This window comes from Helianthus annuus, chromosome 4 (genome assembly GCF_002127325.2).
Source record: "Helianthus annuus cultivar XRQ/B chromosome 4, HanXRQr2.0-SUNRISE, whole genome shotgun sequence".
Lineage (NCBI taxonomy): Eukaryota > Viridiplantae > Streptophyta > Magnoliopsida > Asterales > Asteraceae > Helianthus > Helianthus annuus.
Window position 1 is genome coordinate 144,687,345 of NC_035436.2, and position 17,436 is coordinate 144,704,780.

The 17,436-nt window shown below is 37.7% G+C and overlaps 2 protein-coding genes across 2 annotated transcripts; one reads left to right on the top strand and one right to left on the bottom strand.

Moving 5' to 3' along the window:
* The first annotated feature begins 9,257 nt into the window (after positions 1–9,257).
* On the top strand, positions 9,258–11,586 carry LOC110936755 (cytochrome b5). Its single transcript, XM_022179168.2, has 3 exons — positions 9,258–9,496; positions 10,458–10,524; positions 11,161–11,586. Exons 1-3 carry the CDS (start codon positions 9,419–9,421, stop codon positions 11,409–11,411), a joined length of 396 nt encoding a protein of 131 aa, XP_022034860.1. The 5' UTR covers positions 9,258–9,418; the 3' UTR covers positions 11,412–11,586.
* A 788-nt stretch (positions 11,587–12,374) lies between these two features.
* LOC110936754 (BTB/POZ domain-containing protein At5g48800) lies at positions 12,375–16,371 on the bottom strand. The gene is made up of 4 exons (XM_022179167.2): positions 16,159–16,371; positions 15,860–15,926; positions 13,807–14,982; positions 12,375–13,047 (listed from the first exon to the last, which is right to left on the bottom strand). The coding sequence occupies exons 1-4, from the start codon at positions 16,239–16,241 to the stop codon at positions 12,517–12,519; spliced, it is 1,857 nt and encodes a 618-aa protein (XP_022034859.1). The 5' UTR covers positions 16,242–16,371; the 3' UTR covers positions 12,375–12,516.
* Between the last annotated feature and the right edge of the window lie 1,065 nt (positions 16,372–17,436).

Genomic DNA, 17,436 nt, shown 5'->3' on the forward strand with positions numbered 1-17,436 from the left:
GCGGGTATTTACCTCTCGGGTATCGGGATACCTGTTAGGATTTTCATGTATGTATATTTTTTACTTTCCTTTGTAATTTTATTTTCTAAAAATCCATATAATATATTAGTTTATGATAAATAACTTAAATATCATCATCGTCATAATAATATTTGATACATTTAAAAATTTATATACCGTTCGGCCGGTATGATGACTTCCGGTACTACATTCCATGCCCTTTGGGTGATAATTGGTACCAAAGGAGGAGAAGCGAGAATGTTCAACCTTTGGTGCAAAAGGTTGACTTCTCGAAGATATCCCTCTAGTCCCACCGTCAAATGATTAATACGGTTGACCAATGCTTCTTCCACCCCCGTCATCTCATCAATGGCCTCTCTTAAGGCGTAAACGTAGTTCACAAGAGAATCTTCAACCGTTGATGACCTCCTCCCTTGTCGGTTGTTCCTGGAGTGCGATGAAGATGTTCTGCTAGTTCTGCTCACCATTCTGAGAAAACAGACCGAAAAGAGTTCAATTTTTACGGAACAGTACCTTGGACACGGCCCCGTGCTTAATGAGCACGGCCCCGTGTTCAGATATCTGCAGATTTTTTGGGACAAGGAATCTTGGAGTTTTAAATTATTTTTAAATCTTTTCCAAAGCAAACTATGAACTCGATCAACTTTATGTTGATTTTTTTTGCATGTTTCTTTCTCAGGATTACTTTTTCAAATTACGGCGCGGTTGGAATAGGAGATCCATTGGAGAGTCGATTGCTTAGTGGGCGTTCATTTTCTAGAAGTCTTAGCTTATTTTGCTTCCGCTGTGCAATGAAGATACCGGTCCAGTCACGCCAGCTCTGATAATTTTGGGGTGTGACAGATTGGTATCAGAGCTATAGGTTACAACGAATAAGGTTTTCTGTAGGAATACCTAGGCTCTAACCTCAATTTTCTCTGGGACTTAGACTACTGAGACTTTAAATACATACAAAACGCCTAAGACTCGAATATGGTCTCTAACCGTTGCCGAAAAACAAACAGTCAAAATTTCGTTTTCAAACATACGCTATTGTGGTGTTTTATACACGGTACACAAAACAGTCGCATACAGTGCACAAAACTCTGAGAGTTTAGGAAACATGCATTTAAGACCTTCGAAAACTCATGTTGAAGTTCATTAAAGGTCATCATGTAGGAACCACGTGTATTAACTCGGACAAACGCCATTATTATGTCGTCCATGCTATTTTAAGTAACCGAGCAGGTAACCTACGCAAAACGAAGTACGAGCGCGCAAATTACACGAAACTCAACCTATACGTCAAAGGAGGTTGAAGTATGTCATATACAAATATCGAGGCAAGGTCTTTGAGAAGACAAAATGGCGCGACTGAACGACGCTAGATTCCGTCAGCAGGAGAGCTACCGAATCATGATGCGGCAACTTGTCACACAGTCCTGCAACGACACGAATCACGCCAAGGAGAAGACGCATGTCTCCGTGTTCCCCCTATCTCAATAACGACGAATACGCCATGTTCGACATTCCATGGTAATGTCACCTAACAACCGGTTATCACATGCAACCCCAGGTAAAGTCCTTAAAATTTCTTTTATAGAAATTCCGACTTTTGCATCTAGTGAGTAGATTTTCACATCTCTACTCCTCTTAATGGTCATTGTATCACAATCATTTCTTTCATTATAACGAATACTCATTTGGTTCATTTCTATATGTTACGCATGCATCGTTTGTTACGCATGTGGTTTCGTTTCGAAAAAGCGTTTCATCAAAGTTCAAATATTATTTCGCTAAATCTAATTATTGATTTGTGATTCGAATGACCCGCATTATTGTAATTGTTGGCTTCTTTGTTATCAAGTCAACACATTTTCTTGAAATTTCTTTTCTTTTCAAGTTACATACATGGTTTTTCGTTGTGACCATGCCGAAAGTTTTCTTGACGATACATGTATTTATTGTCGCCTTGCACCAAAACCAAGTTCAATTGTTTGAACTTGTTCATTACGCTTATTCAATTCAAGACACCATATGATGTATTGAACACATCATATTCAAATTCGTTTTAATAAGCACTTCATTTGTTTTGAGTCGTAGTAGACTTGCTTGGTCTACGACTCCAATAAGTCATTTATTGGTTTGCTTTAAATCCGCTTTGATTTATCATGTCACAGCAGTCTTAACACAATTGTGTGATAAGACCATGGTACACAAAATTCAGTTCATATACTGGTGTACCTCCTAACGGTTCTTTCATTATCGATCGAATGCCTTGCGATATTTATTTCCTTTTCATCGTCGATCGAAAACAGTGTTTCTTTGATATTCCATATTCATTTGAAAATCCTGTGATGTCGTTTGAGTCAAAATTTCAGATTTACTTCATTGCGCGTTCATTTCATGCAAAACACAGGTGATACCTGTTCGATCATCGCTATATTTGAATTGTTTCATTCACTACGACACCTTATGGCGTCGGTAGAACTTGCAGCTTGGGCTGATCATGATCGAGCGTTTCATGCAAAACTATTTCGTTTGGGCTTGTTGATTCTAAGCTTCTCCTAGTGAACGTTATTGTTTCTAACATTCATTTGCATATTGTAAACGTCCACTTGGAATTCTATTGGTTGAAATTCCTCTTTTATTGGACCCCTGTTAACTTGGTCACACTGGTGACTGTATCATTATGTCTCGTTTCCTTTGACATTATACGTATTTACTTACGCATAACGTAACTCTAAGGATTTGACGTAGTCTAAATTTCGAGGACGAAATTTTATTAACAGGGGGAGAATGTGACAATCGGTGATTTACGGCTCTTAATTATGTGATTAACAGGTGATTAACGCGATGATAAATAGTGTTTAAGACGTAAATAAACTTAATTTAGGCTTTTGGAATGCCTAGGAACACCTATTTGACTTTCACAGTATGCGAATGGCGATTTGCGGGAAAACCAGGCAAGCGTTAAATGGGAACGAACTGACACCGGACGGAATACTGACAAACCGTAAATTTCGACCCTTGTTAATTGTATAAATAAGAAAAATACCTTACAAATATACATATTTTTGTCTACCTTGAAAATCTTGATAAAATCTCTACAAGATCTTGTAGAGATTCTTGTCTCAAAAGTGGAAGCCACAAGATTTCTACAAGATTTCATCAACATCTTTATAAAAGGACCCATACCCCCCTCCTTTCTTTCTACACTCACACGAACCACAGATCCAAAGATCTGCTCACACACACCTAAAACCCTTCGTCATCTTCTCTAAATACACACACATAGGAACATATGCAGATGTTTTATCCACATCCTCCCATCCACAACAAAACTCCCTTGAGCTCCCACCAAACCTCTCGATCCCTCTCTCTACCTGCTTGATGAACATCACCGGCGACCGGAGCTTAATCTCGGTGATCTCCGGCGCCGTTCGTCCTCCGACAAACCCACCTTCACCTCCGGGCTCTCACACCAGCCAAGCCCCCCCTCTCACTGCTGATTATCGTTTGCCACCACCAGATGGTGGTGGCGTGCGGCGGCGTTACACAGAAAGAGATGAAGAGAGAGAGAGAGGCGATGAGAGAGGGACATAGGAGAGAGGGAGAGAACCGGTGGCGGTGGTGAGCGACGGCGGCGTAAGGGTTAGAGGAAGAGATGAAGCCGGTGTTGTTTCTCCGGCGATGGTTCGCTGGCGACTCTCCGTGTGACCATAATGATGATGATCAGATAATATTGATGATGATGATGATGATGATGATAATGATGGTCGGCGGCCGACGGAGCTCCGGGCCGGCCGTCGGTGCAGTGGTTCAGGTCAACACCAGCTTCAGTCATGACTCGGGTTAGTAATGCTACAGTTTCCGACTTTGTTTTTTTTTTCAGGTTTGTTAAGTGGGATCCCTGTGAGATGGTTCAGATCCGTGTCATGTTTACTTGGTCTGGTCCAATTGTAGATTTGAGTTATGTCTTCCGGTTCGGGTTCGGGTGAAGATCAGTCAAATCGGGTCAGCAGGTTCGGGTCAACGGGTCAATCTGGTCAAACGCGGTCAGCGGTTCGGTTCGGGTCGCGGCAGAATTTCGGTTTCAGGCATCGGTCGACTCGGTCAACTCAGTCCATGTTTCGACGACTCGACGAGAGTTTTGGGCAATAGTTAAAGTCGTGATTTCGTTATGTTATCTTTATAATTTTAATCTAACGTGACTAACGAGCTCGAACCGGTTAATTATAGTTTACAAATTACATGTATGTTGTTTGCATCTTGTGATAACGGCAACTGGTGTTGTCGGGGCCGTCCAAAAACAAAGGAAACTCTGCCGGTTTTTCAAGAAAAACCCGTAAACAAAATGTATTTATTATAAATCGAACTTTATAGATTCAAATTAAATTATGAAACTGTTAGTGCACTACATCTGTTGATTGCGTCTAGGGTGTCTAGGATCAGGTCTTACATCGTATTGTATAGCATAGGGCACGTAATACGAGAAATCAGGAGTCTGTATGTTAGTTATGAGCTAGGTCCGCTTATATGGACATTAGATTCTAGGTTCGCTCTTTTGTCAGGTAGGTCCGCTTATGTGGACTTAACTGGTCCGCTCTTATGGTCATATGACACATAAGCGGACCCAACTGCCTATATATAGATGTTGTTCGAGCGGACCTCATAACGTGATTGTCGAATTCCATGCCGAGGTTCTGCCGGTGTGAAGATTGAACTGTAAAACGTTTCAAATCAATAAAACAAGCAGTTAGGAGAAAGAACAAGCTATATCTACTTGCATTTCTTATTATTCCGCATCTGAAACGCAAGAGACAACCTCTGAACGACTCGTCCGGGTTAACAAACGATCCTACAGAAACAATTATGGTTATCACAAATTATTTTAACTAAACGACGACTCGGATAATATTTACAAACACAAATATAGTTACTTTAAACTTCGGACTTCGACAAATCTTTTATAAAAGCAACATAATTATTTATATTGTTTCAAACTTCGATAACCCGATTTCGACTATACAAATACAGATAGTTTGCGTAGTTATTTCAAATGTTAAACAATACGACTTCTTTTTATAAAAATAAATATAGTTTATATATTTATTTCAAATATTACACTACTCGAATTCGTTTTATAAAAATAAATATGGATTTTATATTTATTTCAAATATCGTATCATACGAATATTCCTATTTACACAACGACTTCTCAAGACGACTAACGGGATTCTACCGAAATATTTATGTATTTTTATATAAATATTTATATATTTTAAATCTCACGAGAACTAAGTGTTTTTCAAGACTTATTAAGTATTACCGACGAATAAACGAACTAAACAAGTATAATTTCTTCGCTTCTTTTAAGTTAACAACTTATCGTCGAATCGTTCAGTTAACAATTCGGTAGAGCTCGGTAACACATAGATTAGTTACCGCATTAATTAGAAACTTATAAGATATTCCGTGTTAGGAATATTGTAGAAATGCACGCTAGCAAGTCACGTCTTGGAAACGACATCACGAAGTCGTATATAGCTAGCTTTGCACAGGAATATCCAGGTGAGTTCATAACCCCACCTTTTTACGGTTTTACATTTTTCTAAATGTTTTCGGGGTGGAAAGACATGCACGTTTTGCAAAGCATACAAGGTTTTCGATAAACATAAATTACGTATTTCTAAACCATTTTAATAAACACAAATAGTTTACGAAAAGCTTATATTCTATACCGGTTTTTCCAACAAGCGTATTTTTCGAAATGTGCATACACACGTATTCTAGTTTTCTAAACTACGGGAAAGTATAAGTACAAACGACATGCTAAGCTAAGGAATGACACAATAGATCATGTCACGAATAGGGTAACATAATCACCATTAATCAGTTACATACCAAGACCGGGGAACAAAAGGTTAGATCTAATGGGTTTCAGGTAGCCACACTCTTGGTCACTCTAGTACCAAGCAGTGCTTTTGTGTCTCTAGTCGTGAATCGACAGTCGTGGATTCGACAACTAAAAATGTCTATGGTTTGGATGCTTCCTATGTCGTTACATATGTTAGTGACCTCGCGAACCATTAGCGATCTTGTATTCCTTACATTACAGAACTCAGTTTCAATACGTCTTTGCAAATTACATACCATGTTTTATACAAATTCAAAGCATAGGATTATGCATGCATGTTGTCAATGTTAGGGTGGACATTGACGGTTATACAAGTTTTACAAATACAAAAGTTTACAAATACATGGTTTTACGAATATAATGCGTTACAAATACAAAGTTTCCAAATAACTTGACAAGAAAATGACTTTTAAATTCGTTTTCTCAACAACATTTCAAAAACCGGTTATTCAAAAAGATTTATTTCAAATCTTTTCCAAAGCAAACTATGAACTCGCTCAACTTTATGTTGATTTTTTTTTCGCATATTTTTTTCTCAGGATTACTTTTTCAAATTATGGCGCGGTTGGAATAGGAGATCCATTGGAGAGTCGAGCGCTTAGTGGCCGTTCATTTTCTAGAAGTCTTAGCTTATTTTGCTTCCGCTATGCAATGAAGATACCGGTCCAGTCACGCTAGCTCTAATAATATCGGGGTGTGACAGTGTTCAGCCTTCTATTCTCTTGTTTTTGCTTGGGAAGATGCTGTCGGGGGGTCGAGCATGCCACGTTTACTCCTTTTCTTGTATTTATGTTAGATTGAGCTGCATTTTTGCTTCTTTGTTCATTTGAGCTCATTTAATCCTGAAAATACAAAAGGAAGACAAAAACACACTTTTTTCCAACATTAGTACTAAAAAAGTGTTAGTTTTATGCCACATTTGATGTAATTTATATGTTGCATTTTGCGCACATCAACCACTTTCGAAATATATTAAAAATTATAGATGGTGAACAGTGTCCCCTCAAATATACAAATGAACAACACAATTTGGGGGAATGGATAGGGCTGCAAACGAACCAAACATTCGGCGAATAGTTCGTGAACCGTTCGCTGGGAACTTCGTTTGTGTTCGTTCGTTTATTAAAGAAACGAACACGAACAAGAAATTTCGTCGTTTAGTTAAATGAACAAGCATGAACAGATGTCGTGTTCGTTCGTTTATGTTCGTGAACGTTTGGTAACATGTTCGTCTGTGTTCGATAGTTCATTAGTGTTTTTAGTTTTTATATTTGTTTAAATACTTCAAAATTCTAACAAACTAAATATCTAATAAGTGTCAGTGTATTATATATTCTGTTCATGAACGATTGTTGAGTTAAATGCTTGGTTGGTCCCTATAGTTTGCGAAAATTGCAGACTTGGTCCCAATGGTTCACTAATTACACACTTGGTCCCAGTGGTTGTAATTTTTGAACTCAGGTGGTCCTTATCACTAACCCATGTTAATTTTCTCAGTTAAGTGGGTGTAAAATGACTAGATTACCCTTGAACTACAAAACAAAAACACTTATAAATATTTAAAAAAAAACAATGGGGTCCACCCCTCATCTTCTTCCTTCTTTCACCACCCACCCACAACTACCACCTCCGCCTTCAACCCAGCACCACCACTGTCACCTTTAACCCACCACCTCCATCGTCACCTTCAACCACCCTCCACCTTCTCCGTCACCTTCAACCCACCGCAGCCACCTCCACCGTCATAAACAACCACCACTAACAACATATCATCAACATCATCATCCTCAAGGGCATTTTTAGAAACATGTTAACAGTCATTGTTGGTCTTTATTGAGTTAAAATTAAGCCTCGTCATTTTCGATCCCACAACTGTCAAATTCCCCACCCGTACCTAGAGGTGTACAAATCGGTTTTTCTCACCCAAAACGAAAACCGGTTTTTTTTATAACCGGTTTCGGTTACTAACCCGTTTTTCAAGGCCAAAAACCGGTTAATAACCGGTGTAACCGGTTAATAACCGTTTTTTCCCAAAAAAACCGTTTTTTTCGGGTTTTAACCGGTTTTTTTAAAACCGGTTTCGGTTATTAACCGGTTTTTCAGATCAAGATTAGTAACCGGTCACAAACCGGCGGTTCGGTTATAAAATCGGTCCGGTTATAAAAAAACCGGTTAAAAAAACCGGTTTCGGTTTTTTTCCCGGTTTCGGTTCTAAAACCGGTTTTTTTGTACACCTCTACCCGTACCACCTCCGACCGCCCAAACAACCTCAAAACCTCCCTCACACCACTCTCCCCACACTCTTCAACACACACAACCACCACACCACCAACCCTCACAACCCTTTCTAACTCCCTAACAAACCGAGCCGGAAACAACTCCTGATCCAAATTCACACTAAACCCCAAGTCAAAAACCGCATCGATAAACGACAGATTATGCGGATCACCACGGCTAAGCAACGAAGGCGAATCAACCAACTCCACACCAACAACATCCCTCAATCCTATCTGTTTCAACCCCATAACCGCCTGGCCACCACCTGCAGACAGAATTAACGTTTGTGTGTGGTTGTTGATAAGTTTTAGGGTTTGGAGGTGGGTGAAGAGCGTGGAAAATAAATTGATGTGTTTGGTCCAGGTGTTGGCGGACCAGAGGCGGTGGTTTTTGGTTCCGACGGTGGTGGGCGACGGAGCAGGAGGATTTGGGGTGGTTAGGGTTAGGGTTGATGCAGGTTTCCGGTGGCGGTTGGAAGAAGAAGACCAGGATTAATGTGAGTGTGGCGATGGTGATTGAGAGGTAGGAGGGGTGGACCCCATTGTTTTTAGAGAGAGAGAGAGAGAGGAGAAGATGAGGAAGATGAGAGTGAGTCCATTTTTTTATTTTTTTAATTGTTCAGTGGAAATCTAGTAATTTCCCACATATTTAACTGAAAAGCTTAACATATATTAGTGATAAGGACCACCCGAGTTTTAAAAATTACAACCACTGGGACCAGGTGTGTAATTAGTGAACCCTTGGGACCAAGTCTGCATTTTTCGCAAACCACAGGGACCAACCATGCATTTAACTCACGATTGTTTGTGTTCGTTTGTTTCCATTTATGTTCGTCAACGTTCGTTTTTGATCGTTGTCTAAAATTAACAAACAAACACAAACGAACACGAACAAGTTCATTTCCTTAACAAACAAACATGAACATAAAATCTCGTTCAATAAGTATTCGTGGACGGTTAGTGAACACACATACTTCTTTACAAACGAACACGTTATTGGGTTCGTTTGCAGCCCAGGATGGGAATACTAAGCGCCACCTGTTTTTTACTTCTCCCATCTCACCAACCCCACACACAGAATTATAAGTCCACTGGCGTCCCTCTCCTCACCAACCCCTCAAATTTATACACCTAAATCTTCCACAACCCACCACCAATTAATTCTATAAGGGGTTGGTTGTTCACAGATCTCAATTTGTGCTGCTCAGATCAGATCTACTCAATGGGTAAAGTCTATAACTTGAAGGAGGTTGCTGAGCACAACACTCCCAAAGATTGCTGGCTCATCGTCCACGGCAAGGTATATCCACATTTCATTATTACTTGCCGTCTCTTTTCTTTGACTTTATTTGAAATTTCAATTGTGGTTGGTAGGTGGATTCATTCATTCATTCATTTTGCTTGCTTCTTTCACTTCATTTCAATCTGTTTAATGCGTTGTAGTTATTAATGAGTAATTAATTTATGTGGGTTTGATTCTTGATGGTGAATTTGATTGCTTGACTTTTTAAAGTTAATTATTGGTAGTTGTTGCATCAAATTATATGTCTTTATCCAGATAAAGGAGTTTTATTTGTTTATCAGATACATAATAAATTAATCCTCAACAATACAATTTTAAGAAAAGTCTTTCTTGGGTCATAATTAAGATCACTGATATGTTTTGATGATGTTAAAGGACCAAATATGTTAAATTTCTAGAGTCTGCAAATAAAAAAGTATAGGTTGTATTAATTATGGTTTGAAACAATCCTAGATATTAAGGGCAAACCCGGTGAACAAGGCTCCTGCATACGCGGGGTTGGGCCTGATATACGCATGCTTACTATGTATTTCTACAAGAGGCTGTTTCCACGACTTGAACACATGACCTGGCAACCACCTTACCGTTGCTCCAAGGCCCGCCCCTTAAATTACAATAATCAGCTTAAACACACACCACCTCAGAAGCATATAAACGAACCCCATCTTGGGTAGAGTTTGATTATGATTATTACTTCATGAATTTAATTATAAAAGAATATGATGATGCCGATTGGACAACTATGCTGACAGTTTTTCGGCTTTCTCCGTTTTTTGTTTCCTTGTTTATCTTGATGTAATAACGAAACAAGTGTTCTGATGATAACATTAACCAGGGATGCATACAAATTAATGAACCGCGTAATTGTTGTGTTCGAAAATTAAAGCCTTTATATATAATAAAGATCATGATGCATTAAGTTGTTTCAATCAGGTTTTGATTTAATGTGTTGGTGCAGGTCTATGATGTGACAAAGTTTTTGGAGGATCATCCTGGAGGCGATGACGTTTTGTTGTCTGCTACAGGTACAACACTCAGATTTTGTGTTTCATCATCATCATACTTATATCTCACCAATAGCAAAGCTAAGGTAGGGTCTGAGGAGGGTAAGATGTAGACAGTCTTACCTCTACCCCGTAGGAATAGAGAGACTGCTTCCAATGAGACCCCCGGCTCGGTAGTAGTTTTGCATCAAGCCTTGGACATAATAACACTCGGCAACTGGGACAAAAGCCGATTAGTGCATGTATCCCCTTGTCTTTCGGCTATCAACACTCAGATTTTGTGTAAAATTTCAAATTTTACTAGTATAGTATAAGGGTATAATTGAAAATTAGCAATGATGGCAACATGGTTATAACTATAACTAAAGAACAGGGGTAATTTGAATCAGGTGCCTTAGGTTTGGGGGTTGCATACTATAACTAAATATTATGGTGGAAGCTTTGATAGTATATAAAACTAGGGCTACAAATAATTCGATGGAAACTTGATTTAAGTTATTTTAAGCTCTGCCGAGTCTTAACATCTTTCTTAAATCGAGTATACAAATGAGCTAGAAACATATAAAAAGACGGAAATTGAGTACACAAACTCGACTGTTGAATTGATGATTGGTATCATGAATTGAAAGAACGTGTACTTGTTGTGAACTTTTGCAGGAAAAGACGCAACTGATGATTTTGAAGATGTAGGGCATAGCTCAACTGCTAAAGCCATGATGGATGAATTTTATGTTGGCGATATAGATACAGCAACAATCCCCTCAAAGGTTGAGTACAAGCCTCCAAACCAGGCTCACTACAACCAAGACAAAACGCCCGAGTTCATCATCAAGATTCTGCAATTCTTGGTTCCATTAGTGATCTTGGGTGCTGCGGTTGGGATCCGATTCTATACAAAAGCACAGTAAGATCATCATGATATAATGATCTGGGTATTTCAAATTTGTGGCTTTTAGTTGTGTTGTTTAAGAATCTGAGTTGTTCTTGTTTCTTAAATCTTGAAACTGTTTTTGAGTACATGATGAAATGATTGTTGATTATGGTGACTTTAAGTTGGTAATACAAGTACTTCTTTTAAATATCTTTTGTAACCTATATACATATTTTAAAGCTTGTTTTCCCTGATATGCTCGAGCCGTTAGAGCTCTGGAATGAAGCTTGTTTTACCTCAAACATTTATTTTATTATATTTCTCGTTTTTATATACTCACAAGAATTTGATTGGAGATGAATATTAGCTTTTTATATATAAAAAGCTATTTATTCAAATTATAAAAATAGGGTGTATGTAGATTTGATGTTTTTGATGTGGAGTGAAAAAGGATGATTTTTAGACGGCAATTTCATATATACCCTTATAAACTTGCAAAGTATTATATATACCTATGTAAAATATTAAATATCATATATACCTAATTCATTAAAAACAATTAAATAAGTGACAATTTTACACATATTTTTCTAAAACTTTGCAATCTCATATATGACGTTTAACTTCAAATATTATATTTACTCATTTCTAGCATAATTTACTTAGCTTAAATATATATATGTCGTATAGTATTGTTTATGGATTAAAAAAAAGAAAAATGGGTAAAAACAAATTTAAGTTAAAAATGTGTTATATAAAAATATGAAGTTAAAAGATTATATGAAAACTTCGTTTCTTTAATGAATTGGATATATTTGATATTTTAAGTACTTTGTAAGGGTATATATAAGGGTATATATGATATTTTTAGTTTTGAATTGGGTATATATGAAATTATTAAAGTTTGTAAGAGTATATATGAAAGTAATCCAATTTTAAAAATATGAAGAGATATGGTGGAGCTGTTGGGATTTGGGAATGCTCTTAAAGACTAGAAGTCTTTGGTCAAACAAAAGTCAACACCGATACTAGATAGGGAAAAGTCAACACCATATATATACAAAACTTAAGAATGGAAACTGCATTGTAAATATAAAATAAAAGTAAAAAAAAAACAAAACAAAAATACTTGAAAACTTGGTTCATTCTGTCCTCACTGTTACCTTAGAATCAGTTCTTTGGGAATGCCTAGATGGAGAACTTGATCCTCTTGAAGAAGAACTAAGCCCAAACAGATTCAATTTCGAAATCTTCTTCGAAAAACTACTCATGAAATTATGCGAGCTTGATTTCTCCATACTCCTCTTCATGCACACATGTTCTTTCTCAAAATCATTCAATCTCATTCGTAACCGAGTCAGTTCAAGTTTCAACTCGCGGTTTTCGCGTCTCAATGACGCATAGTTGTCTTTCGGAGACATGGCGGCACTGAGACCGCCGCTGTTGATCCGCCATGACTGGTAGTGCGGTGGCAGTTTGGGGTTGTCATCAAAATTGTTGCAGCATAAGGCGTTTCTGAGCCTTAGTTGCTCGATGTAAAGGACTTGAACGATTGATTGGAGAGGAAGGCGTTCGTTTTGTGCAGCGTGGGCCCCGGCTTCTGGTGATAGTTTGTTGAAATCGATCAGTTTGCATAGCTTCTTTTTCTCACATTCTGATAGACCCTGGTGAGCCTGCAGGTTGTTTTATTACTGTATAGTTTGACTTTTGATGTCAAATGGTCAACATTTGACCTTGAAATTGATAAGTTTATTTGACCACGAAAGTCAAAACATGCATTTTCAAAGCTTCTTTAAGTCTAATTCTGATAAAGCCTTGTATAGTCAGTCATATGAGTCTGAAACACTTAATTTTACGAAAAGTAAAATGCCATTTTTGTCCCTGGGGTTTGGCCAGTTTTGCGACTTTCGTCCAAAGGTTAGTTTTTCCGCATCTGGATCCAAAAGGTTTGAAATCTTGCCATTTTCATCCCGCTCATTAACTCAATCCATTTTTCTCCGTTAAGTCAGGGATACTTCTGTCTTTTTTGTTAATTTAAAGGGCAATTCAGTCCTTTTCAGGGGTATCCGGTCTATTTACATAAAGGGAAAAAGACCGAATTGCCGTTTAAGTTAACAAAAAAGACGGAAATACCCTTGACTTAACAGAGAAAAATGGATGGAGTTAACGAGCCGATGAAAATGGCAAGATTTCAAACCTTTTGGACCCAGATGCGGAGAAACACATCTTTAGACGAAAGTCGCAAAATTGGCCAAACCTCAAGGACAAAAATGGCATATTACTCTTTTATGAAAATGACAGAAAAAATGTAAGCTTTGACTTTTTAGTGTCAAACTGATAGCAACTCCATCCAGGAAAGTACTAGTTTGACCAAAAAAGTCAAGATGCATGTTTTTATGAACTAAGGGAGTATAAACATGAAATATACGTACTTTGAGATAAACATCAATGGATCGATACAGACCGTCGTGAACAGTACGAGCATGCGCGGGTAAACTTTCAGCCACAGCAATGAATTTGGAAAGTTTAAGGTTTATTTCCGGGGCGATTTCAGCAAGATAACTGTCAACCAGCTTCGAGACTTTGACTAAAGCCGTTTGCGATGGCGAATCGGGCTCATCGGACTCAAACCCCGAACCATCACCACCATCACCATCTTCCATTTCATCATCGCTATCGTCTTGCTGCGAAAAGTTAACCAAAATCCTATGAACCGCGTCGACATCAAACAACGTGTCATCTGCATGCCGTAAAGACGGGATCAAAAGATCATCAAGCGTTGCTGAATCTAACTGAGACCCGATTCGCCTTTCTAAATCAAGCCGACACGTTCCCATGCAGTTAAGCATCACCGCAGCCCGCAAAAGCCCGAAAAGAAAACTTAACGGCACTGCGGGCTTCTCAACTGGAAGTAAACCAACTATTGTCTCGACCACGATCCGCTCATGTGCCGAAGCCCCACGACCATCGGCTTTTTTACCGTTTAGATTATATAAACCCGTTAACTCCTTTTCGGCATAACTCATAAGTGATTCACCGATACTTTCTGGTCTCACACCTCGACATTTCAACGCACTCATAACTCTCTGATACATATCAACTCGAAGAACCGACAAATCTTTAATCCACCAATCGGTACTCTCCCCCTTCACTTGTCGACTCATGTGAAGTCGACCGGAACTACTGTATTCGAGTCTCGAAAAGCTTGAAGCGATTTGCTCAACACAAGCTTTAGAAGCTATGGCATCAATGCATCTACTAATAATCTTCAAATCATCAGCTAAAGGGAGCAGATTTTCTGATTGCTTCAAGACCTCAACTGACATTTCAAGATTCTTGGTGACAACAATGTCTAGATATTCATTGGCACGGGATCCGAGGTTACGGGACGAGAATTTTTCGGTCATTTCTAGGTAGTCAGCGACACAACATAGTTGAGCAACGTTTAGTGATGTTATTTCGAAGTTGATACCGTAGCAGAATTTAGCAGCTAGCTCGAATGTTTCTGCGCCTCCGGGTAGACTAAGAAGTTCTACCTTTGATATAGCGTTGTCCCGGTGGTCTGCTACCAGTTTTCGGATTCGACCACATCGAGAAACAAGAGGGAACTGCGACGAAAAAAAAAGAGTTATTTTTTCAACTGGGTATGAAGCAAAAACAAGAGTTGTGCTAAACGTACACCTTTCAAGTTGACACTAATATTTTCTTCTTTTCATACTAAAAGACAAATTTAATCCCCTCGATTTGACATTTTAAGAGGGAGTACGATGAAAAATATAGAGTGTGAGGTACGTTTAGCAAACCTCGTGTGAATTCACTGCGAGGATAGATGTTTGACTTTTTGGTCAAACTGATAGTCCCTTCAAATTTCATAGGAAATGTAATTGTTGGAAAAGGTTTGCAGATACACATTTCCTATGTATATGTTGTAATTTTGCCCTTTGCCCGTTTGGGTCGGGGGTGTTGTTTTGTTTGGCCTTTTGCCTGTTTGGGTCGGAGGTGTGTTTTAATGAAGTTTTATTTTCACAAAAAAAAAAAAAAAAAAAAAGATCCAGTAACATGAAGGATATGAAATTGAAAAGTAAAGTTTTATTTGATGTGAAGCAATTATGTCTGAATTCACATATCACTTATGCAAGTTTGACTTTTGGGTCAAACTCATGCTCCATTCAAGATTCTTAACAACTGTGTGATGTAACTACAGAAGAATGAAAATGGGTATGATGCAATTGTGTCAAATTCTTATTCCCTTCAAGTTGAATTTAAGTAGATACAAGAAGAGGGATCACATGAACTTCATAACGTAGTTACGCGGAAGTTTGACCGCATGGTCAACTCAAAATAAATTCCTTTAAAACAAAATGCAGGACAACAAAACCGAGCTTTAAGACAAAACTTCAAGTCAAAGAATAATAATAGTAAAAGTGTGTATTAGAAAGGTTCAACTTCAAGAAAGTGAGCTGACAACTTCACATGATAAGTTACCTTATGCAATCCAAAAATGGCACCATTCACTTCTATCGTTATGTCGCTTGGAACATCGCGAAATATCCTGCATATGAAGATGATAACAGTTTATATTTTGTAAGCTCGGGTCACGTTCATATTTGCAAATGCACCTATACTGTCTCTATTAAATGATCATATACATACAAAAACATTTATTAGTAAACCAAGGTGGAAACATTAACCATCCAAGCACCCTTGATGATATTCGGGTACCAACTAACTATACCGTTATGACGAGAAAAAGAACACAAAGTAGACGTGAAAGAGCGACAAACCATTCGTTGTAGCGTTGGCGGGAACTCTTGGCCGGAGTGAGCTGAGGTTGGGGTGGAGGGTGGTGGTAGTGATGGTTGTCCATGAAGAAAGGCAGGGGAGCAAAAAGAATGGTGGAGTGTTAGAAAAATGCAAATGTTTGTGAGATTCTTCGGCCATATTTTTTGGTCAATTATGCAAAATCATAAGATTGCAAATGTCCAAAGCAATGGGCCTCTCTTTCTCTTGTAGGGTCATCAAAACAATTAATAATATTAATAATTGTTTTTTCTTTATGATACAAATGTTATCAAATGAATAAGAATGAATGAATGTATATAATGCATGAAAAAAAAAAATCTCATATCAAAAGATTATTCTGTTGTAGAATACTTTTTGGTAGCCATAAACATGGACACCTTTCTTTGACGCACGATTTTGCAAAAATATTAAAACACTTTTAAAAAGTTATTGTTTCACTGCTTGTCGCTGGTGGCACGATGATACTTCAGTGGTCCGTCGGTGATCTAAATTTATCGTTCAAACAAAAAAAAAACATGACGGGTCGGGTTGGATGATATCAATATTGTAATACATTAAATTATGAAAACTTTATTAAAAAAATTGACTGATCTTATATAAAAGTATTTAAAATGTTATAAACCAGTTTCAAGTTTTTATTTTTAGTTAAACTTTAAATAACTAATTTGATATATCCGATATATGTTAAAACTTTCTTCTTGACGTCAAACACGTTTCGTTAGTTTTTATTTAACAACAAATTTGGATCAATGACGGACCATTGGAGTATCATCGTGCCACCAGCGGAACCATTCGATCATATTCATCTCCACTAGGCAATAATGCCTATACACCCATTTAGAAGGATTATAATGTTTTTCACATATATTGAATATAGATAGTTTTTGTCCGTTTAAAAGCTAAAATATAATCTAATTGTTATTTAAATTCAAGTAATGCTATTAAACACGAGCTATTGTGTATTTGAATGTACGAGATTGACGTGGGAAATGGACAATTAGTGCTTAATTTAAGGAGTAAAATGGGCGTAATGAGATTAAGATTAGGGGAGAATTGAAAACTTTCGTTCTTTTCACGAAAAAAGTCAAACATTATGAATAAGTAAGTTAAATAATAATTGGAAATCAGTGATCTCTCTACTTTATACAAAGAACTTATAAGTTACATATTTTTTTTAAAGGCAAACTTATAAGTTACATACTTATAAAAGGATAAATGCACTTAAATATACTTTTTATATTGGAAATGAAATTCTCATA